The 20,114-nt window shown below is 41.0% G+C and overlaps 1 protein-coding gene across 1 annotated transcript in view; it reads left to right on the forward strand.

Annotated features, from left to right (window-relative positions):
* The window catches only part of hecw2b (HECT, C2 and WW domain containing E3 ubiquitin protein ligase 2b), a 48,128-nt gene extending 30,341 nt beyond the window's left edge, over positions 1-17,787 (forward strand). Inside the window, exons 14-31 of the mRNA XM_079263881.1 lie at positions 195-295; positions 377-501; positions 2,354-2,539; positions 2,683-2,835; positions 6,943-7,045; positions 8,111-8,207; positions 8,619-8,702; positions 8,943-9,052; positions 9,486-9,606; positions 9,697-9,810; positions 13,436-13,588; positions 13,676-13,774; positions 13,877-14,006; positions 14,813-14,959; positions 15,074-15,188; positions 15,421-15,506; positions 15,619-15,731; positions 16,144-17,787. Of these exons, the coding sequence (XP_079120007.1) occupies positions 195-295; positions 377-501; positions 2,354-2,539; positions 2,683-2,835; positions 6,943-7,045; positions 8,111-8,207; positions 8,619-8,702; positions 8,943-9,052; positions 9,486-9,606; positions 9,697-9,810; positions 13,436-13,588; positions 13,676-13,774; positions 13,877-14,006; positions 14,813-14,959; positions 15,074-15,188; positions 15,421-15,506; positions 15,619-15,731; positions 16,144-16,255 (2,149 nt within the window). The 3' untranslated portion in view covers positions 16,256-17,787. The remainder of the gene's footprint in view (positions 1-194; positions 296-376; positions 502-2,353; positions 2,540-2,682; positions 2,836-6,942; positions 7,046-8,110; positions 8,208-8,618; positions 8,703-8,942; positions 9,053-9,485; positions 9,607-9,696; positions 9,811-13,435; positions 13,589-13,675; positions 13,775-13,876; positions 14,007-14,812; positions 14,960-15,073; positions 15,189-15,420; positions 15,507-15,618; positions 15,732-16,143) is intronic.
* Positions 17,788-20,114: the final 2,327 nt, after the last annotated feature.

Below are 20,114 nucleotides of genomic sequence, written 5' to 3' on the forward strand. Positions count from 1 at the left end.
AAACATACGATGCATTTCTGTGTTAATCTTTGGATTTGTGAACATAAAGTCTGCTTTTTAGCTGTTGTAGTGATACCGTTCACAGGACACAGCATATACAAACAAGTACAGATGAAATTTGACATGCTTCAATTCCCAGGATTCCCATTTTGTAAGTCACCATGGTGAATAAACACATTCACTCGCTTCTGCAGGTATCAGAGTATACGTAGGACAATAAATGACAGCAGACTGGAGGAGCAGCCAGCCAATGAGCTGCCAGGTGACGAGACTGATGCACACCCCTCCATACCAGGTATTCCCTACCAATACTGCATGGCATACCAATACTTTTTCTTTTTGCTAAGTTTTTAACATGTCTGTGTGTTTATTGCAGAGCTACGTAGGGAAAACAGCACGGCTCAGTCCGGTTCCAGATCTCGCATCTCTCTGCTGCTTCAGTCCCCCAGCGCCAAGTTCCTCACCAGCCCTGACTTCTTCACTGTGCTGCATTCCAACCCTGTACGGACGTGGTTTTTATACAACTTCGTTCTGTTCTTACTCTCAGCTGTTTTCCCTCTTTTTGGTCTTTTACCTACAAGATCCGTAAAATCCCAGAGCGCAGCTTTGCTGAGGCAATGTTGGAAGGAGGAATGGGTGAAGGAGAGAGCGATGGATGAGGGAAAGGAGAGAAGAAATGAGAGTGGGGATGGATGAAGGAGGGAAGGATGGATGGAGGATGGGGAAATGAAATAAACTGGATGAAGGAGGATGGAGGAAAAGAGTGTAAAATGAATACTGCAGAGTGAGGCAGGTATAAGAAAGTAATTAAAGGTGGACTGGAGGCGTGGCTTTGCTTCAGAACCAAAGTTACCAGTTTAACGTCACATCCATCCAAGAAGGCATCTCTTCCACTCAGTGTTATAAAGAAAAAACACAAATTCCTGCTTCACATTCTGCCTTTTCTACACTCTGCACAGACGTTTCTTTGCTCTCCTTCTATCACATTTCCAGCCAAGAGAGCTCATCATCATCATCTTCATCATCGTCTCCCCCTGTGTACAGCATATGTGTGAACAGCTGCTGTGGAAGAAAGACAACATTAGCACTTTTGCTTTGATTGTCTTTAGTAGCAGAAGTGCTATAACGGAGTTCTTCAAACCTCTCATTGTGTGATGTTGGATGACATGTTTTAGCTACGCTAAAAGATATCGCCTCTGTTTTTTCACCGCCTTCATCTGATATGCTGAGAATCACAGAGGGCTTTTAACTATTTTTATACCAGATAAAATGGCTCAAATAACCTCATATATTTAACTAAAATTATTTGAGTTTAATCAAGAGAAAAATAGGTTGAATAAATGCTGTATGCTAATAGAGGCTAACAGGGGGATAATGTGCCATAATTCCGGCTAGCTTTTTTTTATGTATTTTGTTTTCATTCAAGGGGTCATCTTTAATGTTTCAGAATATTTAAAGACTTAAATACTTAAAGAAATCTTTTCAACAGGTTATATTTTTGGACAGGGATGGGATTTAGTTGTACTTTAAGCACCCCTTTAGCATGCTAACAGATGCTATTGATTTCAATGTGCACTGGGAACAGCATTTTGCTAGCATGAGTCATAAAATGTCATAAATGAGGAAATATTATTTTAAAAATGTCATAAAACTGCGTACAGTTATTCACACAGCTTAACAACATGCTTCTAAACTGGAGTAGAAAAGGGAAGTGGGCTAAAGTTAACCCTAAACCTGAGAGAATATGAGAAGAATGTGGTAGAAAAACAAGTTTGCAGTTTAAAATAATACAAATATATTTAGGTCTTGTTTGAATATTTTTAATATCATTATTAACTGACATAAAAACCTAGTTAATTTGTTTTCTGCTGGTAACAAGAACTATTTGCTTGACAAAATGAAATAATGTGCCCCTAATTTCAGAAAATAGTTTAATTATTTTTAAACTGTATGAGAAAGAAAGGCGGCAGTCTTTTTAGCTAAAGCTAATTGCCAGAAAGCAAACAAATGTACATGATTTTCTTACTGTCCTCTTATAGATTTTGACCAATTTCTACAATTTCCTATGAAATTAGATGTTATCAACTCATTTTTGAGCTCACATTGATCAGTTTGTGGTCTCAAGTTGACTGATACTCATTACTATGCAATAAACTAAGTAAATGTGAGGTTCAAATGAAAGAGTGACAGGAAGGATCTTGACCTCGGGTGAGAAGGACACAGGGAATCAGCTGATGGTGATGCTTCCACACATTTGCATGATAGTGGTGTTTGATTGGTAACTGTTTGATATCACAAGTGTTTCTTTTCTTCCCGGAATTAGTCTCTGATTGTTCTTTCCTGATTCTTTCAGAGTGCCTATCATATGTTTACCACCAACACATGTCTGAAGCATATGATCAGTAAGGTTCGTCGAGATGCCCATCACTTCGATCGCTACCAGCACAACAGAGACCTGGTGGTTTTCCTCAACATGTTCGCCAATAAACAGCTAGAACTGCCCAGAGGCTGGGAGATGAAGCATGACCACACTGGCAAGGTTGGTCTTCGACTTATCGTCCAACCCCCAAAGTTTGCAGTTTATCTAGTTTTTAAGTAGTTTTTAAGGCAGAATTTTGTCATTTCTTGTTTTGGTTTTAGACTTGTGTTGTTTCTATCTTGGCTTTTCTTCCTCATGTGCAGCCTTTCTTTGTGGATCACAACTGCCGTGCTACTACTTTCATTGACCCCCGCCTGCCTCTTCAGAGTTCTCGACCCCCCAGCCTCCTGGCTCATCATCAACATCTCACCCGGCAACGCAGCCACAGTGCTGGGGAAGTCAGCCCACGGCGACTGGTATGGCTCACACATACCTTTTTTTTTTTTTTTCTCTTTTTTTTTTTTTTTAGAATGATAGAATTATGGGCATTAAAGACACACAACAGAACTTTCCAGATTTTCTCAGTGACGTGCTTCTTATCGATGGCTAATCCAGCATCCATATTCCATCCGAGCTGTACTGTGAGCTCTTTCCAGCCAGTTAGAGTCTTATCTTGCCTCTTATCTTCCGCCATGTCCCTTTCTCTCTTTCTTTACCCTTTTCATTTGGTAATGTCTTCAATTCAATTTCAAGTTCAATTCAGCTTTATTTGGATAGCACCAATTCACAACAGTGCTGTCTCAGGGCACTTTACAGACACATCAATTCAAGCCAATTCATACATAGCCTAGCTAACAGAAACCCAATGATTGCATGAAATCTTGATTTTGATCCAATCCCCATCCTGAGCATGCATGAGGCGACAGTGGGAAGGAAAAAAAATCCCTTTTGACAGGAAGACCGGCGCTGAAGGCCGTGACAACAAAGAGGGAAGGCCACGCTGTTCATAACCAAAGATTTATTTATTTAAAGAAAGAACTTAAAATATGTGTATGCAGCGTGTAAACGTGGAAATCAGTAATGTAAAGTGGTTGCAAGTCAGTGTCTGAACAAACCAAGCTGTGGGCTGAGAGAGGACGAGAGCAGTCAGCCCACAGCCTTATATAGGCAGGTGCGCTACAGCCAGGTGCTCTGATGACTGGAACCGCCCATAGCACACCTACCTACAAAATAAAGAAAAACAGTTAAGGCCAGACCGTCACACCTCCCCCCAAAAAAATAATACCTGGCCACAAAAAGGCAAATTCCTTCACCACTCGGAACAGGAACATTTGAAACAAACAGGGATATACAACCTTCATGCTGTGGTGTCAACAACTGCCTCCCATCAGAACACAGCAACTCCGGTACCTGAGAAGCACATTTAAGTCTCCAGACAGAGTGGGCTGAAAACACAAGAGTGAAAAGATTACATACAACAACAATGTCAAACGTTTGCATATAAAGGCAAAGGGGCACAAGACAAGGCATCAGCCATCAGATTTTCTGTCTCTTTGATACACCCAATAGCCAGATTATAGGCTTGCAAAAACAGCCCATCTCAACTTCTGGTTGGGACATTTCAAAGATTTAAGAAAAGTGAGGATTGCGGTCTGGAGGTCTTGTATATGAAGGACCATTCCGAAACAAACTAAGATAACGGCGCACCAGTGCACCTAACTCCACACATAGTGAGCCAAGAAGATGTAATAAAAGTACATCCAGAGTACCAAGTGCTGCAGAGTTCTTCAGACGACCAACAAGCAACCTGTCATCAAGTTCAGGCACCCCGTCATCCTCAGTGTCCCCACAACTGGCAAGAGCGGGACCAACACCATCCTGGTCAGACCCAGTCATACCTACATAAGGCTTCAGAAAGTTAATATGGCACAACTGCCTAGATTTTCTGCATCCAGGAGTCTCAATCATGTAACTTAAGTCCGACAATTTCTCCGCCACCACAAAAGGAGGAGTGTGCCTTGCCTGACAAGGGGAACCAACAGGCATCAAAGCCAGCACCTGATAACCTGGCTTAAACTCCCGACGCTCAGCTTTACGGTCATACATGTGTTTCATTTTATCCTGAGCCACGTCCAACCGCTCTTTTGCTAAAGGACCACCACCATCCGCTATTCGGTGTTCAAAAGGATTGCTAACTGCAGGAACAGGATGTAAAGGGGCAACATGCTCATTTTGGTTAGGTTTACCATCTGACACACGTGGCACGCTCTAATATTAGGATACGTCATACGTCACGCTTCATACGAGGCTAAAGGTAGTGCCTAAGAATGCTATGATACGTCTTTCTTATGCCAAAATGACCACCTTCATCATGCGCAGTTTTCATCACCAAAGGGCGAAATACACTGGGGACCAGCAACTGAAACACCGAGGTCCCAACAGCCTTGTCGCCCAAAGAAACCCACTTCCTAAACAACAGATTGTCACGCACAAAATATCCATATGCGGCACTTCTCATATCAGACGATGACATCGCGCTGGCAAACAAATCTTTCAACGTCTCATCACTGCGCTGCTCACGTCGCAAATCATCCCCAGACACAGATAATGGGAAATCCGACAAGTTTAAACCGGTCTCACTCACATCATCCTAAGACGATAATGCAGACATCTTTGCAGCCCTGCTTGCTGCTCGTGTTACTGGACAAGCAGAAGAACTGTTGTTCTGATCAGATGGTAAAATGGAAACAACAGGTGCACAGGACGTCCACCCGACAGACAGCTCAACTTCCATCCCAGTTCCATCGCGCATCTCTGAAGATTCATCAGTCCAAATCCGGCCACCCGCCAATCCGTTGTCCAAAATAAGGTGTATACCGTCTGCAGGTAACCCAGGACGAACTCCTACAGAGACATTACCCCGAACAAGGTCACAATCTAAACAGACTTTGTGTACGGGAATAGGTAAAATCGTTAAACCCATGCCCCGACACAGAATGCGCTCGTCGGTATCAGAATCTGCATTCAATGGTAACACAGAGTCTAACAGATATGACTCAAACGCACCATTATCCCGCAAGATCTCAATGAGAACTTTGGCGTTACTACCCACCAGCGACACAAATCCGTTCCTGATGAATGGAGCATAAGCAGCGGACATGTCAGAACCGCACACCGAGGGTTCACCTGTAACAGAGACACGCCCACTGAGAACAGAAGCTGCTTTAACATTAGTCTGTTCGGTCTTACGTCTCGCTTTTAACACAGGACACTCACCTTTCCAGTGACCTATCCCATGACAATAATGACACCTGCTGCTCCGATTTACACCCGTTACAGTAGAGTGTGGTTTACCAGGGAAAAACGTCTCCACTTGCTCGGGTTTCTCACAACCCGTTAAAACACGGCGCTAAGGCGGAGAACCCCGCCTCCCAAACCTGGTCTTTTGAATGAGCGTGAACTCATCTGCGAAAATCGCCGCATCTTCAACAGTGACAGGTTCATTCTTTTTAATATATACAGCAACACCTTCAGGCAGGACGCCCTGAAACTACTCCATCAAAAACAAGTCGCCTAAACTGTTAAAAGTGTTTACGTCAGATGCTGACAACGAGCGTTTGAAATGCGACGGCAAACTCGACATAAGTTTGTCCAGCTTTCTTTTCCCATGTCCCAAAACCTTGTCGGTAGGCTTCAGGCACTAACTCATAAGCCTTCAACACAGCTGCCTTGATTTTTTGTTTTTTTTTGTTTGTTTTTTTTAACCATAAACGAAGCTGTCATCAGGTGACAATGCAGAATAAGCTTCCTGCGCTTTTCCCGTTAGCACACACGGGAGCACATTCTTCCGGCGACCACTTCCTAATTTCACTCACCCGCTCAAATAATACGAAAAGGGAATCGGGATCCTTCTCAATAAACGCAGGCACCCACCGCAAGTTATCAGATGTAAATCGCGACGGGGATTCCCGTCCACCCCCGATCCTTCTTACGCAGGGTCCAATTTAATCTTTCTCCACCTGCTGGCGCAACCGCTCCATCTCTAACCATCCCTAAGCTCAGACTCCCTTGTAGCCTTGTCATGCTCCAACTGCAACAACAACCATTCTTTTTGTTGCTCAAGGGACAAACCTGTCGCTGGAACAGACAGCCTAAAAGGTTCTGAACCAGACTCCCGGTCCCAAACACTCGGCTGAAGACCCAGTACAACTAATGCTGCCCGCAAAGCAGCCTTAATGTCCGCCTTCAAGGATTTATCAGGTACATCAACCTCAAAATGTTCTGTCAACTGCAACAGCTGCTCTTTTCTTAGCGTGTTTAAAGCGTCCTCAGACGGAGCAGCAATAAATGCCTTTACATCGCCATAACAAAACCAATTCTCACAACCGCACACCAAACACCAAAGAACAAGATGCACAGCAGCGAATCGAGCGCGCACCAAACACCGCACACAGTATGAAGCAATCCCACTAAACTGCCTAAACCAGATTCCAGATAAGTAAAGAAAAACAGTTAAGGCCAGACCGTCACAATGGATAACCTGAAATCAGAAGGGCAACACATGTATTCTCCTCCCTCTGTAGGTAGGTGAAGACCCTCGTCATGCTGGCCCACCTGTCCTGCCAAGACCATCGAACACCTTCACTTCAGCAAACAGGGGGCAAAGCCAAGAAGTTGTGCCAGTCGGTTAGTATGTGCACACAAAGACACAAACCCAAAAACATGCTTTTATTGATGAGTCCAATCCAGGTGCTAGCAAGAATTCACAAAATGTCAAAAATCTGTGTTATGGTTAAAACGTTTTGGTTTGTATGTCATGACATCTGATCCCTTGTTTGTTTCTTTAAGGACTGAATTAGAAAACCCCAACAGTGTTTGTTTTAACAGCCGTACCATCATACGTTTTCACCTATTTTAGTTTTAGAGATGCATGAAGTTCTTATCTTTTGAGAGAATACGCAGCTGTCAGGTCTGGGTAATCTGTAGTCATTTAGTAATATTTTATTCCTCCTCTATAACACTCTCATCTGTATCACAACCTTAGTTGCCCATCACTTCTTTGCATATTTCCAGAAAATAAGGAAATAACTCAATGTTTTATTGAGTATAAATATAAGACAAAAGAAGAGTTTATAAAGTTCTAGCATCCTTAAAAGTCTGTATTTGTCATATTTCTGTAACACAGTGTGAAACCTGTCAGTAGTGTTACCATGGCAGCATCATAAGAGGATGTCTATTTTCATCAAGCTGACAATCCGACCTTGGGTAGGGAGTAGATCGATCCTTTGGATGGTATTTTACCATCATCATACTTGTAATTAAAGAAATTACACAACAGTATTTCATTGAGGGGTCTTGATAAAACTGCTGGTGTCTGCTGGAGGCTTTTCATTTGAGTGGATCTAAGGTAAATAAATACCATCCATCCATCCATTTTCTGCCACTTATCTGGGGTTGGGTCGCTGGGACAGCAGCCTAAGCAAGGAAGCCAAGACTTCCCTATCCCCAGCCACTTCTACCAACTCTGTTGGGGGATCACAAGGCATTCCCAGTCCAGTCAGGAGATATAAACCCTCCAGCAAGTCCTGGGCCCCCCCCCGGGGTCTCCTTCCGCAGGGACGTGCCCGGAACACCTCACCAGGAGATGTCCAGGAGGCATCCTGACCAGATGCCCGGGCCACCTCAACTGGCTCCTCTCTGGTAAATAAATACATAAATTAAAAACTGAATCATGTTTTCTTCCTCCTCTAGCTTACAACGACAAGATTGTGGCGTTTCTTCGACAACCAAACATCTATGAAATTTTGCAGGAAAGGCAGCCAGACTTCAGTCGGAACCGTATGCTCAGGTACGCAAGCATGCTAACAGTAGCGTTTGTGTTAGCGTTAGCTTCGCTACATGAACTCTATAGCACATGTGTTGATTTGCTTTGTTTTAAGGCTGGTTTATGACCTTGTTTAAATAATGTAATTAGTTTTAGTCTAGTGATCTGATTCAGTAGAGAATCAGAGCAAACAAGCATATAATCATATGCGTTAAGATCAATCAACATATCAGTTTTGTTTTGCTTATACTTGTTAATGTGGTTTGTATCCCCCTGTAGCATGCATATCTATGTTAATATTTTGTCAGCAGCCCTGGATCTTGTCTCAGTATTCATTGAGAAAGAGAGTCAATCTGTTCAAGACACAAAATATACATTGATAAATTAAAAAAGGGGAACATGTGTGGACAGAAAGTGATGGTGATGTGCCAACAGGGAGAAGGTACAGCTGATACGCACAGATGGAGCGTCAGGACTGACCCGGTTGTCAGGAGATGCCGATCTTGTCATGCTTCTAAGGTGCGTTATTTCGTCTTGGTCACCTCAGCAGGATCTTTATTTCGGTTTTCAGTTTCTGTTTATTTTCCTTTCTCCATGCTGTATTTGTTACATATTTCAAGTTTTTCTTCTTCATGTGTTTTCTCGTACTGAAAATGTTCTAAAAAGCTTTTTCTTCTTTACTCCTCTGAATTACGTGTTGTTCTTTCAACCCTTGAAATTCCAGCACGCTGAATTTCTTTTGCCTTGGTCTCCCTGCAGTCTGTTTGAAGACGAAGTCATGTCCTACGTGCCTCCCCATGCCTTACTTCATCCCAGCTACTGTCAGTCACCTCGGGGGTCGCCGGTTTCTTCCCCACAGAGTTCACCTGGTAAAAATCCCATTCATATTACTAGCATGGAGAATAAGATATATGTTAGTAGCATTATTTATTTATTAAGCTTTTATTCACATGGTTCGTCTTATTCTAAGATTTGCCGCATGTAACTGATTTTACTGGGAGTATTAGATGTACAGGTCGTTTTGATTGCAAGTTATAGATGACCATATATGGTGCCATGAACATAACATAACATAACAGAGAAATCTGAAGATGATACGTTAATCTGATAAACTTTAATGGTTAATTTTTGCTTTGTTCCATCAATTTTGTTGTGGTCTCATGTTTTTGCTATTTCCAACTTGAATGTTGCACAAAAATAACAGAGAAAAACACAAAATAATTTGAAAAAGAAACATACTATAACAGACTTCTATACATAATAGATATCTAAGTCTTCGTCCCTCTTTCTGTTTGCCTGTAGGTACTCAGAGAGCCAACGCTAGAGCTCCTGCACCCTACAAGAGAGACTTTGAGGCCAAACTGCGCAACTTCTACAGGAAACTGGAAACAAAAGGCTATGGTCAAGGACCAGGGAAGCTGAAGTATGTTGTGTGTTTTTCAGCTGATATGTAGTAGTCTTATGATCTGTGCTTTTGTTCTAACTTGTTTGGATGTCTCTGGCCGCGCCGCAGACTCAGCATCCGTCGCTATCACCTCCTGGAAGATGCCTTCAACCAGATCATGTGCTACTCCCGCAAAGACCTTCAACGCAGCAAGTTCTACGTCAGCTTTGTCGGGGAGGAAGGGTGAGTAACTGGGAGCGGTAAAGGGGGACAAATAGACAGAAAAGAAAAAAAAAAATTTTGAAAAAAGGTGGAGTGAAACGAGGAGATTTTTTTCCACACTATTCAATCCTGGTTTAAATGATTGAGTGGTCATCATGGATACTGCTGGGTGAAAGTAGTTTTAAATTCTTGCTGGTGTTACCAAAACCTTTCTCTCTCTCTCACTTTAAGCATTTTACACTGTCTAACAAAGCCAAAACCCAAACAAATAAACACATTTCAGTATTTCACTGAAGGCTACCTGTTAGCCATAAAATTGTTAAGTTATGTGAAACTATTTATTTTGATTGAAACACTCATAAGCATCCAGAATAAAAGTGTGTATGAACAGATCATGAGGTTGCGAGCGAAACCTCAAAGTGGAACTACCCCTCATCATTGATGTCTCCATAGCAACCGCTTCAGTAGACGCATATGTACCATTAAATCTGTGATCCTTAGCTCAAAACAGTTTCTTTTCCGAGCTGTTCCGTATCTTTAAAATTGAAAAAATAAGACGAAACACAATGTCTTCCTCTCCTACTGATTTTAGTTAAAGCATCTTGTAACAAACATAAAGACACTGAGCGGTTCATGTTTTGAAGGCCGGGTGCCGAGGAGACCACCAGAGTCCTGAGGAGTCCTGAGTAGGAGACGAAGATGCTCGGCCAAGCTCCACTCAGCATGGAATAAAGCAGCACTGACAGTTCAGAAACAATTCAGAATGAGTTCAAATGAATTTTTAAACAGATAAAGTAGTTTTCAGGATGCATAATGCTTTTTTCTGACCCGGTCGTGACTGGTTCTGAATGGAGGTTTTATAGCAGGCAGTTGCTCTCCCATCTTCCTGGTACTACATACTACCACTGAATGTTTCAGTGGTGCGCAGTACCGGACCGTACCGGATTACTTTCACCCCTGAACACGACACATCTGCGCACACACATCATATCTAACTGAGAATGCAAGGGAAAGCAGGAGATGCCTCCCTTCCATCACTCGGTAAATTGTTGAATTATGGATTTCAGACTGGAGTTGTTGACATCATTTCTCTCTACAAGCAATTTAAATACAAGATAAATGTAAACAAATAATGATAATTTAAACTGGCTTTAATGTAAAGGCCACATCTGCAGCTCCAGTTTCAAATAAGTTGTTGTAAAATATAAATTAATTACAAATATTTATTTATTTATTTATTTATTTATGTTTATGCATTTTTTTCTATTTATCATACACAAACAACAAAACGAGAAAAGAACTCAGTAAATTAGATCTTTACAATCAGCGTGAGGAAAAGGATAAAAATAAGGTCCACACCTGAACAGAGATGATGTTTGTGAGTGTTGATGCCATCGGGAGTGTTATGGAGTTCAAATTCCTCAAACTCTTGCTTTGTAGAGTGAAGCAGACAGGAGATATTGTGGAAAACATTCCTTGATTATCTTACACCAGTTGCTTTAGTGGGAATATCTCACTTATCCAGATTTCTTTAGTTTCAATAGATCATTTTATTATTTATTAGATTATTAAATGATTCGCAAATCACAGAAACTCATATTTTATTCTCAGTAGAACATAAAAAACATAAATGGAAAAACTGATAATCCTCTGAAGAGAGCTGCAAATACATTTCTTTTTTTATTTGCATTTTTTAACAGCAAACCCGACTTTTTGGAAGCTTGGTTGTAAAATATTACAAATATTTCCAGTCAATTCTGAAGTCTTCTGGACTTTTACACAAAGGAAGACATAAAAACTAAACTTTCTTTGTCTCTATGTGAGTAAAGTATGGAGATAGTTTTCTCCTGCTGCTGTTTGTTTGTGAGACAGTCAAGTTAGAAAACACAGATATATGCATGTTTATTTTTTCAGTTTGATATGTACATATAACATTTAGTTGTTGTTGTTTTCTCCCTTCCCACCAAATAATATCACCTATGTTATAATACAAAGAATTAATACCAAAAAGTTTGTTGCAAAGAACTGGGTTAAGTCCTCCAACTTTCCAACAAATATAGCTAAACTAAGTGTTGAAGTGCTCCTTAAAGAGCTGAGTCTTCAGCTTGCTCTTAAAAGTAGACAGGGACTCTGCAGAGCGGACAGAGTTTGGGAGATCATTCCACCATCGTGGCACAACAGAGGAAAAGAGTCTGGCTAGTGATTTAGTCCCACGTATTGGTGGTAACATGAGGCGTATATGTATAAAAAATAAAAACTCGGGCATGGGAGGAGTTCAGCGAGGCCATGGAGAAAGACTTCCGGACGGTTTCGAGGAGATTCCGGTCCACCATCCGGCGGCTCAGGAGGGGGAGCAGTGCTCCATCAATACTGTGTACAGTGGAGGTGGGGAACTGCTGACCTCAACTCGGGACGTAGTGGGTCGGTGGGGGGAGTACTTTGAAGACCTCCTCAATCCTACCAACACGTCTTCCGATGAGAAAGCAGAGCTGGGGGACTCAGGGGTGGACTCTCCTATCTTTGGGTCCCTGCTTTTTGCGGATGACGTGGTCCTGTTGGCTTCATCTGGTCGCGATCTCCAGCTCTCGCTTGAGCGATTCGCGGCCGAGTGTGAAGCGGCTGGGATGAGAATCAGCACCTCCAAATCTGAGACCATGGTCGTCAGCCGGAATAGGGTGGATTGCCCTCTCCGGGTCAGGAGTCAGGTCCTGCCTCAAGTGGAGGAGTTTAAATATCTCGGGGTCTTGTTCACGAGTGAGGGAAGGATGGAGCGTGAGATCGACAGACGGATCGGTGCGGCGTCTGCAGTAATGCGGGCTCTGCGTCGGTCTGTCGTGGTGAAGAAGGAGCTGAGCCAGAAGGCGAAGCTCTCGATTTACCAGTCGATCTACGTTCCTACCCTCACCTATGGTCATGAGCTGTGGGTCATGACCGAAAGAACGAGATCTCGTATACAGGCGGCTGAAATGGGTTTCCTCCGCAGGGTGGCCGGGCTCGCCCTTAGAGATAGGGTGAGGAGCTCGGTCATCCGGGAGGGGCTCAGAGTAGAGCCGCTGCTCCTTCGCATCGAGAGGAACCAGTTGAGGTGGCTCGGGCATCTGGTCAGGATGCCTCCTGGACCTCCCTGGTGAGGTGTTCCAGGCACGTCCCTCTGGGAGGAGACCCCGGGGAAGACCCAGGACACGCTGGAGGGATTATATCTCTCGGCTGGCCTGGGAAGGCCTCGGGATCCCCCCCGCAGAGTTGGCAAATGTGGCTGGGGAGAGGGAAGTCTGGGCTTCCCTGCTTAGGCTGCTGCCCCTGCGACCCGACCCCGGATAAGCGGCAGAAGATGAAGATGAATGAAGATGAAGATATCAGAATCTGTTTCACTTTATTTGTAAAGCACCATTTCCCAATAAAAGTCACTTCCATATTTTGCATATGCATGAAACATTGCTTTTACAAATCTGTCTTTGCTGCATGAGGTTAAAAAGCAAATCATAGATTAAATAGTACCAGTGGCAACGAGAAAAGATTTGATTGTCTTAGAAATGCCGGTGATACCTCTGCATCTATAAACCCCATTTCAACAATCTTATTTTTGGTCTAAAATAGCAAAAGTCATCAGAATAAATGTGTATTTATGTGTTGGTGTGTGTTGCAGGCTGGACTACAGCGGGCCGTCCAGAGAGTTCTTCTTCTTGGTTTCCAGGGAACTCTTCAACCCTTACTATGGTCTGTTTGAATATTCTGCCAACGACACGTACACCGTTCAGATCAGCCCCATGTCTGCCTTTGTAGATAATCACCACGACTGGTAAGATTTATCATCTGCACACACACAAAACACACACTCCCCAAAGCAATCTAAGCTATAGGTTGAACTTCTTCTTGTGTTCATCAGGTTCAGGTTTAGCGGTCGCATTCTTGGTCTAGCTCTGATCCATCAGTACCTACTCGATGCCTTCTTCACCAGACCTTTCTACAAAGGCCTGCTGCGCATGTATGTTGACCAGCAGTGAACAAATCCCATCACATGAAGGTATATCCATACATGTATGCAAATACCTGCCATGTTTACTCAGTTTCATCTCTTACTCTGTAGTCCCTGTGATCTCAGCGACCTGGAGTATCTGGATGAGGAGTTTCACCAGTCTCTGCAGTGGATGAAGGACAATGACATAGAAGACATGCTTGACCTCACCTTCACGGTCAATGAAGAAGTTTTCGGACAGGTCAAACTTTAAGTGTGTGTTTGTCTGTATAATCGTTCCCCTTAACTTCACAGTGGATCCGTTCACACATGAACCAGCTGGGAACCACCATGCAGTTGTACATAACAGTGTTTTTATGTTCAGCCATTTTATTAGAAACATGCAGCTGTCCTGTGCTGTTCTGTTGCTTAAAGACAAGCCAGAATCATTACCCCGCCTTCCACCCTGATGCTTGACTTGAAGTGTTTGCTCTAAAATGCTATTTCTGGGTGGCCAGATGCCTCCAATTTGAGCCATTCTGTCCTCAGAGACATTGCTGTTTTGATTCATTCGTGTGCCACCGTGTTCTTTTTCCTCAACATTTTCCTCTTTGGGATTCATGAAATAAATTTCCATTCATTTATTGAGGCTAAACTTGCAAATTGTCAGTTAACCAAGCTCTAAAATTAGGATTAGCCTCTTTATCTCGGACCAGGATGTTCACTTATTTCCTAACAGAGCTGCGGTCCTGCGGGTTTTCAGTGTGTCCCTGCTCCAACACACCTGGCTCAAATGAATAAGTCACAGTGCAGAATGTCATAGGCTGTTGGATCTGTTTAATTTGAGTTGCTTTGATGCAGGGAAACATTAAAAACCTGCAGGATTGCAGCCCTCATAGGAGTGACATGAGTAGTCCTGATCTCGGGTCAGTTCGGTGAGGGAAAAAGGACTTGCATTAACTCACTGAAAGGCCCTCATATAAGAATATGAATGCAATATAGCAAACTGGAATCAAATAGTCATTTAAGAGGCAAAAACATAAATTTAATGTCTTTGTGTTTCTGTAGATAACAGAAAGAGAGCTGAAGCCAGGTGGAGCAAACATCCCGGTCTCTGAGAAGAACAAGAAGGAATACATTGAGCGGATGGTGAAGTGGAGGATCGAGAGAGGAGTCGTTCAGCAGACTGAGAGTCTGGTCAGAGGCTTCTATGAGGTAAGTTGGAAGATAAACATGAACTTAAAGTACATCTTTATCAGTTTTTGTATATTTCTGTGAACAAGACCTCTGAAAGGAGCTGTAAGAGAAAATATCCTGTATGCTTTCCAGGTCGTGGATGCTCGGTTGGTTTCTGTGTTTGATGCCAGAGAGCTGGAGTTGGTTATCGCTGGCACTGCTGAAATCGACTTATCAGACTGGAGGAACAACACAGAATATAGAGGAGGTAGGAAGGAACAGACCGACTGTCCAAATAAATGAGTTGGAAACGTTTTCCCCCTTTATGTCAACAACAACAACAAATAAGGGAGATTTTTTTTCTGGCTTTTTCCTGAACAACCTAACATCTATTGTTATGTACGATGTCTGTTGCAGATGTTTGTGTTTATTTTAAAAAGTTGCTTCTTAAGTTTGAGCTCCTGCAGCTTGTGTAATATGACTTAATATGTTGCGTTAAGGTTACCACGACAACCATATTGTGATCCGTTGGTTCTGGGCCGCAGTGGAGAGGTTTAACAACGAACAGAGATTGCGCCTCCTGCAGGTAGATCTGTTGATAACAGAGTGTTTTCATTTGATTTAATAGTGATAAGTTCCTTTTTTTCCGCTTCTAACTTTTTTCCCCTTTTCTTTCTCCGTCTGTGCTTCTTCTTCAGTTTGTAACCGGGACATCCAGCATCCCATACGAGGGCTTTGCTTCTCTGCGTGGCAGCAACGGACCCCGAAGATTCTGTGTGGAAAAGTGGGGAAAGGTGACATCACTGCCCAGGTAATTTAATCGTGTCTCAGTTATTTATTTTGTTTGTTTAAAGTTTGATTAAGAACTCTGACCAATCAGAGCGTGGCCAACGTGTGAGGAAGTCCTAGAGCTTCTGGTTGGAGGATGTCAGAAATGGACGTCCAGGCTGTTTAAGATGCAACTTTATTGTATGTAGTTGCAAACATCCTTAACCGGAGTAGTAGCTCCATCTTTAACTCCTCCAGTTTACACACCTTCTACACTGGAGCCCACTTCGCCTTTGATCTGTTCGTGGGTGTGCAAGTGTGTGTATGACAGACAGGAATAAAGAAATCCTGTATGTGTGTGTGAACTTCCCACAGACGCCATCAGATATGTGAAGAGATAAGTGGCTGCTTTCATGTAAACATCACATCTTCTGTGTGTGTGTTGTCGTCGGCAGAGCTCATACCTGTTTCAACCGGCTGGACCTGCCACCATACCAATCGTTCTCTATGCTGTATGAGAAGATGCTGACGGCCGTGGAGGAGACCAGCACCTTTGGCCTAGAATGAGATGACCTCTCATTTATCCAGCTTTCACTTCTGCTTTTGTATCTTGGAAGGACTTGTGAAGAGATTTGATCACTTTAGAAAACAGACTACTTGTCAAACTTTGTTTCTTTTGGCACAGACACACTAAGACAGCCTTAAACGTTCAACGACGCTCATTTATTGATGAGTCAAAGCTGGTGGGCTTGAAAAAAAAGGCACTAATGATTTTACACAGTACAAACTTGAAGTTGTGACTTTCTCCATCATAACTCTTTGTTGTCCGGTTGTCATGGCGTCGCACATGAAGGAAGACAGCCGAACCAAAACCCACAGGTGTTTAAAAATCAAGATTTAAACTTCAGTTTCTGATTTGTGTTCAAGTTTTCTATCAGTTAATACGTGTAAACTCTTCAAACGCCTCCTGTAGGGAGGTAGATGTACTTTGTTGCACTTAAATATGTTTGAAATCTACTTAAAAACACACTTTCACCTGTTTTACATAAATAAAAACCACTAACTTCTCCACAAAATACTCAGATCTTAGATCTGACTAATCAGAGAACTTTTTCCCACATAAATACAAGAGAAGAAACTTTTTTCTTTGTTTTCTTTTTGTTTATTTATACTTTGTAAGTTGTGATGGATCTTGGAAATCCAGAGGGCTCATCAGGACCAGTGAGCATCAATAACACTTGTCGTATTTCATCCCCCGAAGCTCCACGTAGTACCTGCCCTCATGTAGCTTCTACACGTCCTCACAAGCTCACGTTCATCCTTTTTGTGCAATTTTTCTAGCTGACTTTGTCTATGGCTGCTTTTGGAGTCCCCCGAGAAGCTTTTGTATCGTCGTTAAAGTATTTTCATCTACAGGATGTGATTTTTCTAATGATGATGATGTTTTGTGGGGAATGCTGTTTTTCTCTCTTATCTAGATTCATTTGGATAAAAAAAAAAGACATTTCACAATGTTTTGCTCCAGTTAAAAATGTTTTACAACCAACTTGGGTTGCATTTTATTGCAAACGAATCTATTTACCGAGAAATAAGTGAAGTCTGCCTTTGATGTCTGTTGAAACTGTTTTCTGTTTAAATAGAAAGAAAAGAGGTTCATCAAAACCTGTGAAGTAATTGTATGTTCACTTTAATTCAGCTTTATTTATTCACCACTGATTCACTAGAAATTTATTTCAATGCACTTTTACAGACATAGTTCAATCCAATTAATTATAGTCCAGTTATAATCCAGTTTATCCATTTTTTTTTTATTCATATTAGTCCAATTCATAATATCTGGGTTTATATAAACCACTTTATTTTAAAAAATGACCTAGCTAAGCTGCACAAGCTGCCAGTGGAGAAGAAAAACTCCCCTTTTACCAGGAATGAAATGCTCCAGTGGAACCAGTAAGCAGCTGTGGAGTGAAAAAGACAAACAGGTCACGTCAATAAAAAAGGGGATGGGAAAAAGTTGTGGTTGATTGGTAATGAATAAATGATTCATGAGTTTCCCAACATGAAAGTATTTGTACAAATAAATACCAAAGGATGTTCAATCTGTCCCATGTGTTTTTGCTTTCCAGAAATGAGAAGAAAAGATGCTTTGGTTTATGTCTGGTTTACTTTTTTTTTCCTTTAGATCCATGAAAAGGGAAACTATTGTATATTTGGACTTTTATTTATTGTATATCATAAAAGCTCTTAAAACTATAATATAAATATGATAAATGTTGATTAAATAGTGGAAGTATAAACATCAGAATTTAAATGGATTACAATTAATATTCAGTGGGATTTTAACATGAAACATTTTCACCAGGAAACTTGTGAACCTAAATCACAGAAAGATTGTTGTTCTTTTTTGTTAGTTTGTTTCTTTGTTTTTTTTTTTTTATTTTATTTTTTTTAAATGTTTTTTAATAAACTACAACAGCTCATCTTTCTATATAAATAAACAAGAGAATTTGCTAATATAACTACAGCTAAATATTGCTGTCCCACTATTGTAGGTGTGCTACTGAACAAATGATATTTTCTTCATATTTCTGTACTTTTTAAAAAAACATTTTAGGTAATCATATTTTTTACAGTAGCAAATGTGTAGATAACGTCACAATAAATATCTCTGACGAGTCATTGCAAGGTAAGTATTTGTACAGCACCTTTTATGTACAAGACAACTCAAAGTGTTTTACATAAAACATTAAAAGCATTACATATGGTGTAAAGAAGACAGTAAATAGCAAAGATCACAATAAAATCATAAACAAAATGATTATAAGTGAGCTCAGTCATAAATATACATGTACACATTATAGAGGTTGCAGAAACAGACAGGACACCAGGCCTCAGATTAATCCCTTGTTAGTCACCAGTAACATGCATTCAAGTCTGGAGGCTTTCAAGTAAATATAAATGTATATAGTGCTTTAAGTGGTACAAAATAAGTGGTGGTACTCCCTTAATGACTTGCTGTCAGTTTGTCGTGCAAATATGGGACAAAATCATGGCTGATACTTATAGAGATAAATTGATCTGTAGATTAATAGTTTTATAGCACAAAAATGACAAAAAATAAACATAGCAAGTTCTAAATCAAATCCACATTTGCCCAAATTCAAAGTGCCATGGAGACACTTTCATAAACTTCAAGCCTCATTGCATGGACATTAAAAATAACACAGAAAAGTAAATACATAAACAAAAACCTCATGAGCCCTTTCATAAAAAAATAAAACAATGCAACATGTTTTAAATACAGTATTTTACCTCTAAAAAACATGCAATGATACTTTTTTTTGTTATTTTGTGATATTTAGAATATATAAAATAATATATAATCATATTATGTAAATATTCTATGGCGTGTAACAAGATGCATGAAAGGGTTAAAAACAAAAAAGGTTATACATTTAGACTTATTTAGCTTATTACCAGACTAATTAGTGTATTACTATTCCACTTTTCCTCTGTGAAATATGTTTTTCACAGCATTAGGCCTGGTACATGCACTTAACAACATTATCTTATCTTTAACCTAGAAATGATCTTCAAAAACTCAAAATACTGACCAGACATACACTTAGTTTGCAGCATCTGACCTTCATTGTCTGGTGTAGTAAATGACTGTTAAGTAGTACCACTGTCATCACTCAACTCCAGTTCGTGTCCTCAAGCCCTCTTGGAGCCAGGTTAACATTACAGCTGCGATAGTTTTTTCCTCCACCTTTCCTCTCATTCAAAGCACGTCCACTTCAATGTAAACACAGAAGAGAGTGAACAACTTGAAGTGCAGCGTGACGTTGTGGGCTACAGCTGTAACACCTGTTCTGTGTACTGGTGCATAACGGCCCACTTAAAGCACTGAATGTATGGGAAATTAGGTGCTTAATAATTTAAAATGAATGTGAGCAGGTCATAATTTATAGGCAGTTTTTAACTTTATGCTGAACACAATAGCAAAATAGTGTAATATACTTTTACCATATTTTATTTGTTCTTTTTTAAGTGTTATTGCGACATTTTGATAGAGAGGAAGATAAAAACTTATGCTGTGAATAAGACTAATATGAGCTAAGAATGACAATATATTCGCTCATCTTGTCTTAAATCAGGACCTATGGTATATTGCTGATATAATATATAAATATGAGAAAGCGAAGACATGAATGATTAACAATTATGCAATTTAAAAGGGACATATTATGCAAAATAATGCAGATTTAACAAAAGTGTGACACAAGAAACCAAAGGCTTACAACAATTATAAAGGGGATGAAAAACTCAACATTTTACAGTAACTGACATGGTCTACCAGCAGGGATCAAAACAACACCTGAACAGGTCCAATGTTAACTTTCCAAATATCCTGAATGAATTAAAG

The sequence above is a fragment of the Telmatherina bonti genome (assembly GCF_933228915.1).
Source record: "Telmatherina bonti genome assembly, chromosome: 24".
Classification (NCBI taxonomy): domain Eukaryota; kingdom Metazoa; phylum Chordata; class Actinopteri; order Atheriniformes; family Telmatherinidae; genus Telmatherina; species Telmatherina bonti.